This window comes from Lygodium microphyllum, chromosome 23, assembly GCF_053477565.2.
Source record: "Lygodium microphyllum isolate KBCC chromosome 23, Lygodium_microphyllum_v1.1.10, whole genome shotgun sequence".
Classification (NCBI taxonomy): Eukaryota; Viridiplantae; Streptophyta; class Polypodiopsida; order Schizaeales; family Lygodiaceae; genus Lygodium; species Lygodium microphyllum.
Genome location: NC_141157.1, coordinates 133,060,039 through 133,066,075, shown reverse-complemented (window position 1 = coordinate 133,066,075; position 6,037 = coordinate 133,060,039). Strand labels below are relative to the sequence as shown.

Genomic DNA, 6,037 nt, shown 5'->3' with positions numbered 1-6,037 from the left:
AATTGTGTTAGTATAGTATAGTTCATAGTTAATAATTGTATTGACATAGTCTAGTTATAGTCGATAATTGTATTAATGTAGAATACTCCAACATGTCTATAACGGCATGCACTGATAATTAACAATCCCATTAGTGCAGTATAGCTCATAGTTCATAATTGTATTAGTGTAGTGTGGCTCATAGTTAGTAATTAAATTAGTGTAGTGTAGTTCATGCTTTATTGTGGTTTGAAGTGTGCTTATTAGAGTCATTAAGATGTTCGCTAGAGTTGTTTGTTTATGACTCAACTATAGTCACTAATAGCATTCTACAGTCAAGTCAAGAAAACCAGATGTGTGCTTCCCTGGTTGGCTTCAGGGGTGTGGATCCTGGAACTCTCGCAAAAATGGCGCCTTCTTTTTTTACAAGGCTCACCGCAGTCCCAATTCTCCGGACATCGTTCCGAACGTGGGGAATGCAGAGAAACGACATCGTCCTCGCCATGTGAGCTACTCATCGGCTTCACCCCAGATTTTAACCGATAGCAGGTCTTTGACATTGCGACAGGCGAAATTACTGGAAGCCATGGATTTGAAGAGATCGAAAAGACGATTTGAAGAGGTCGAAAGGGGGGCCGATAGCTGTCATTAAGCCGCCCCCCTTACTCTAGTTCATCTGAGCAGTGCTTTCTTGCGGGATTCTACCCCACATGGATCCATTGCTACTGCAAGTGAAAGACGAGAGGCGATACAGGAGGGCAACCTCTCCAAATAGTCACAGCCAGCAACGAAGAAGAAAAATTAGAAGGAGAGGAAGAGTCCTTTTTCGGGAAAAAGATCCGAAAGATGATGACAGTGAAGGGGATGCAAAACGCAGCCCTAGAGGGAGAGGACTGGCCATTGATTGTTGCCAACAGCACACATCCAAAGATGCAACGAGACAGCAATCATATTCGTGCATTTGTGGCCTTACTGAAGGCTTGTGCCAAGCAAAAGGACTTGCACAGAGGCAGCAGAATCCATGCTGATATCCTCAGAGCCGGACTGCCCAAAGAAAACGTATATCTTGGCAGCACGTTAGTCAGCATGTATGCAAAATGTGGCTCACTTGCAAAAGCACAAGAAGTGTTTCACAAGCTTCCAGTTCGGAATGTTGTTTCATGGAATGCACTGCTTGCAGGGTTCGCCCAACATGGGCAAGATGAGCAAGCATTAAAGTTTTTTGAACAAATGCAACTGGAGGGCATCTCTCCTGATGCTGTCTCGTACATTTGCATCTTGAAAATCTGTGGCAGCCTGAGGGCTATCAAAAAAGGTAAACAAATTCATGATGAGATTGTCCGAGATGGATTGCTGAAGAAAGATATTGTTGTTGGCACTACCTTAGTAGATATGTATGCCAAGTGTGGTTTTCTTGCAAAAGCACGAGAAGTGTTTGATGAACTTCCAGTTCATAATGTGATCTCATGGAATGCACTAATGGCAGGTTATACTCAACATGGGCATGGTCAGCAAACATTGAAGTGTTTGGACTGGATGCAATTGGAGGAACTCTGTCCGGATGCAGTCACATATATTTGCATCCTAAAGGCCTGTGGTAGCATTGGAGCTGCAGAGAAGGGGAAGGAAATACATGCCGAGATTATCAGAGAGGGAATCCTTCTGCAAGATATCTTTGTTGGTAATGCATTGATAGATATGTATGCAAAAGTTGGTTTGCTTGCACAAGCACAAGAAGTGTTTGACAAGCTTCCTGCACATAATGTGGCCTCGTGGAATGCATTAATGGCAGGGTATATTCAACACGGGTATGGTGAGAAAGCATTGAAGTGGTTTGAGCAGATGCAGCTTGAGGGGCCTTCTCCAGATTCAGTCACCTATAGTTGCATTTTGAAACTCTGTGGCAACATGAGAGCTGCAGAGAAAGGCAAAGAAGTACATGCCAACATTGTTAAAAATGGTTTGCTTAAGAAAGATCTTGTTGTTGGCACTGCATTGATAGATATGTATGCAAAATGCAATTTAGTTGCAAAAGCAAAAGAAGTGTTTGATGAGCTCACGGTTCGGGATGTCGTGTTGTGGAGTGCCCTGATAGGAGGATACGTTCTGAATGGGTATGGTGAACAAGCACTAAAATGTTTTGAAAATATGCAATATGAGGGCCTGCCTCCAAACATAGTCACATATATTTGGATCCTAAAAGCATGCAGCAGTACAGGAGCTATTGATAAGGGAAAAGAAATTCATGCTGAGATCATTAGAAGGGGTTTGCTAAAAGAAAATACTGTTGTTGGCAATGTTCTGGTAGATATGTATGCCAAATGGGGCCTGGTTGAAAAAGCAGCAGAAGTATTTGACACACTCCCTGTTCAGGATGTCGTGTCTTGGAATGCATTAATGACAGGATTCTCCTTGCTTGGAAAGGCTGAAGGTGTTTTCAATTTGTATGACAAAATGTTAAGACAAGGTAGAAGGCCTGATTTGACCACATTTACCATTGTGCTTAATGCATGCAGGCATGCAGGTCTACTGGAACAGGGCCAGGTATATTTTGATACAATGACCACTTGCTATGGCATCATACCAATCTTAGAGCATTATACTTGCATGGTTGATCTTTTTTCTCGTGCAGGACACCTAGAGAAGGCGGTGGCAGTAATCAAGGAGATGCCTCTTCCTGCTGATATGACAGTGTGGCTTACCATCCTAGGAGCCTGTCAAAAATGGGGAAATCTGAAGCTTGGAAAACTGGCCTTTGAACATGCAGTGTGCTTGGATAAGGAGGAGGATGCAGCTTATGTCTGCATGAGTAATATCTATGCAGCTGCTGGCAGGCAAGAGGATGCAGACAAAATTGAATCTTTGAGGATAAAAAACCAAGCACAGAAGAAAGCCAGAACAGTGCTGGTTGGACTGATGGGACGTGAATAATCCATTCATTCTCTGCTGGCAATATAAAGCTTTCGCAAATTGAAATAATCTATGTGAAGCAAAGGAAAGTGTATGCCGCATCGGCTACCAATAGTTGATGCAAATAAAGAGGTGGTGTTATTTTATGTACCTTATGAATGCACCCAAAGGAACACCCATACATGTCAAGTGCTGTGAATACAATAAAGAAAATGCCACTTTACAGCGTAAGTGAATTGAATACTTTTTTTTTCACTTCTAACATTGACGTGTGGTTTGGCAGACATTGATCAGCATTGATCAGGCCTATCGTATGGGTTGGTTTAGTTACTAGCAGGAGCTCCTTGGGTCCTGGGTTGTCGAGATCCCCTAGCTGCTGCAGTTGCCATCAGATACAGTACCTTGGGAGTAATTTGGTTTACCTCAAGCAAACACTCTAGTGCTCACAAACACTCCAGTACTCAGCAATGAAAATTCTCTCCTAGTGTAAGAGCAACTGGATGCTATTAGAGACCAGTAACATTATTACAACTGGCATCGTGTAGCTATTTCTTACCCTTTGAGGTCTTTGTTGTTGAATTCTGGCTGCAGATATTGTTTTATACTAGAGGACTATTGGATAACTGTATGTACAGCTAGAGAATTGTACCTATGTTGTATATCACTTATGATATGTGATTAAGAAGGCTAAAGGGAAAGTAGTGCTATAATTGAGTCTGGAATCTAGCTGCAGTAAGATGTGCAAGTAACAAAACTACTTATTATAGCAATAGCAGCATACACAAACTAGGTTATTTCTTGGTGTTTGGCCTCCTTAGCTATGAATCCGCATGTATTTTCATAAGTTTATCTAATTATGGTTTTATAGTTTTGTATGTATGGATATTTCCTTGGAGGTCCGTAGTGGCTGTATTGAAAATTAATTTCTGTAGGGATGCTTGGTTCAGTGGGTTCTTGAGTCTTCATCAGCATTGCTGGTAAGGACATGCTTTAGTGATTGATAGTGGAGTCTAGCCTCTTGACAGGGAAAGTAAGCCCTAATTTATTGGTATGGGATTTGATTCTTTCCCTCATCAACAATCAAACTTAGCACAAAGAGAAAAAGGAAAAACCAGCACAGGGCAAATCTCTAGTGTATGATGTGTGCTGCTTTCTAGAGGACCATGGTTCTCAGGTGCGTTGTTCAAAATTTGTGAACAGAAGTCAAGCTGACCTGAACTTTCTAAATTGATTTTAGAAATGTTTATTATGCATTTTTCTTCTTTTCCCCCTTTTTTTTTTCACAACTCAAGAGTGGCAATTGTGGGTCTCCACCCATATACACAAATAGTTTACTAGCTCAAGAGAAGTTGAGTATGTGGCATATACACATTATTTATATGCAATTTTATCTTAAATATATCTGGACATTTTTCTAGGCAAACTTGCAGCTTCTCAATGCACTCATATGACTATGTTTTAGTTAAAATTGGAAATGCATAAATGATATGAACTACAAAACATATGCCCATTATCAAAAGTGCTTCAAATAAATATTAAGGATCCATTGGGTTGGTAATCCTATGCTTGTGATACTAGCAATAGAAATGATGTCATGTTTGATTTGTTTGGTGGCTTTATACTAATTTATGTTTTTTACAAATTGGATTTCTATCACAAAATTTGGCCAAAACCCCTATCAAGAGGCTTATCATATTACTTTGGGTTCACTCTTCAAGCATTAGGTATGTTACATTGCTTCTCTATTATGATAACTCTAGCAAATGGGGGGGAATAAGTTCTTAGGAGGGATGTCAATGTAAAAGGTAAAAGAGGGATGGTTATCTTCGTGAAGATAAAAATGGATTACATCTAGGAGTTGAGTGCATAGATTTTTTAAAGGATTAGTCTTCAACTACACGTGGGTTCTGTCTGCATCACTAAGATTTGAAATCTATCATCATCATTAGTAGAGGACACCTCACCTTAGTACACAAGTCAGTATCTACATCATGGTGTCATTTGGATCTTATACAAAAGCTTATAAGTATGGACTCATGTCATATGTTTATATGTATTTATATATATATGGGGGACTAAAGTTAAAGCAGCTTTTGAAAGTCGTTTTTTATAATCTCAATAACTCCCAAGAAAAAGCGAATTTCAAGAAAATTCACGCGATACCCCATCGGTTTTGATATGGTCTACAAAGTTGCAGAAGAAACTTTTTTTAGATTCTTTATCGATTTGAAGCTATGAGCTATAAGGAATCTTGAATATGATTCTCTTCCTTCAATATAAGCATAAAAATATTTAATGCATAACTGAAAACCTATTTAGTGCACATATTAAGTGATTGATCAAATACTCCTCTCTAAAAATAGATTCAAAAGAAAAAGCTCTCGTATTGTTCAACTAGGTGATTGTTTGAAGATAACAATATGTTATAGTCATAAAACTTAGAATATACCATGCATCAAGTTTTAAAATGCACATCTTATACTTTATAATAAAGTATTATTAAGCATCCACAACATAAGCACTTATAATAAATCTATCATGTCTTTAAAAAAAAAAAAATTTTACATTCATTTTTCACATTATAAGCATGTGCGCACACACATACACAGAGTAATTGTATTAATTACTAGAAACACTAAATTTAAAAGCACAACATGACAAGAAGTACAAATAGCCTATACAACTGATAAGGGGACCGAAGAAACTATAGTGTGTCACAAAGGCAAATCCTATCAAGAAAGAGTATATGCTAGCTCAATGCTCATGCACACATACAAAGAAGTTTGAATTATTGAATTGAAATATTTACAAAGGGTCTTTTTAGCCAAGCAATCAGACACAAAGGAGGTAGAAAACAACACATGGAGCCAAGAGCCTATAAAAAAACATAGGGTTATAATAATAGAAGACCATGGATTGTAAAGTGGGCATGGATGACATGTTGCCTAGAACCTAAGAAATGGATGATTGTACATTGACCTATCATTGAAGATACTAGGAATATCATGGTCAAAGTGTGCACCATTGATATGTATCAAGTAGTTGAAGAGTTTGAAAAAGAAGAATGCATATGTTTAGATGAAAGGGATGAAGTAAGAATTGATACAAAGTATAAAACTATAGCAAAAAAGTTTAAGTCTATTGCACT

The 6,037-nt window shown here is 38.6% G+C and overlaps 1 protein-coding gene across 3 annotated transcripts; it reads left to right on the top strand.

Moving 5' to 3' along the window:
* The first annotated feature begins 260 nt into the window (after positions 1-260).
* Positions 261-3,980, top strand: LOC148016766 (pentatricopeptide repeat-containing protein At2g33680-like). 3 transcript variants are annotated; one of them, XM_087664443.1, is made up of 2 exons: positions 261-2,523; positions 2,612-2,748. In XM_087664443.1, the coding sequence occupies exons 1-2, from the start codon at positions 826-828 to the stop codon at positions 2,618-2,620; spliced, it is 1,707 nt and encodes a 568-aa protein (XP_087520569.1). In that variant the 5' UTR covers positions 261-825; the 3' UTR covers positions 2,621-2,748. The 3 variants fall into 3 exon arrangements, 2 of the variants coding, with proteins under 2 accessions (XP_087520569.1, XP_087520568.1); XR_015688134.1 differs by adding an exon at positions 3,173-3,980 and having other exon boundaries at positions 266-3,021; XM_087664442.1 differs by having other exon boundaries at positions 266-1,294; positions 1,466-3,979.
* Positions 3,981-6,037: the final 2,057 nt, after the last annotated feature.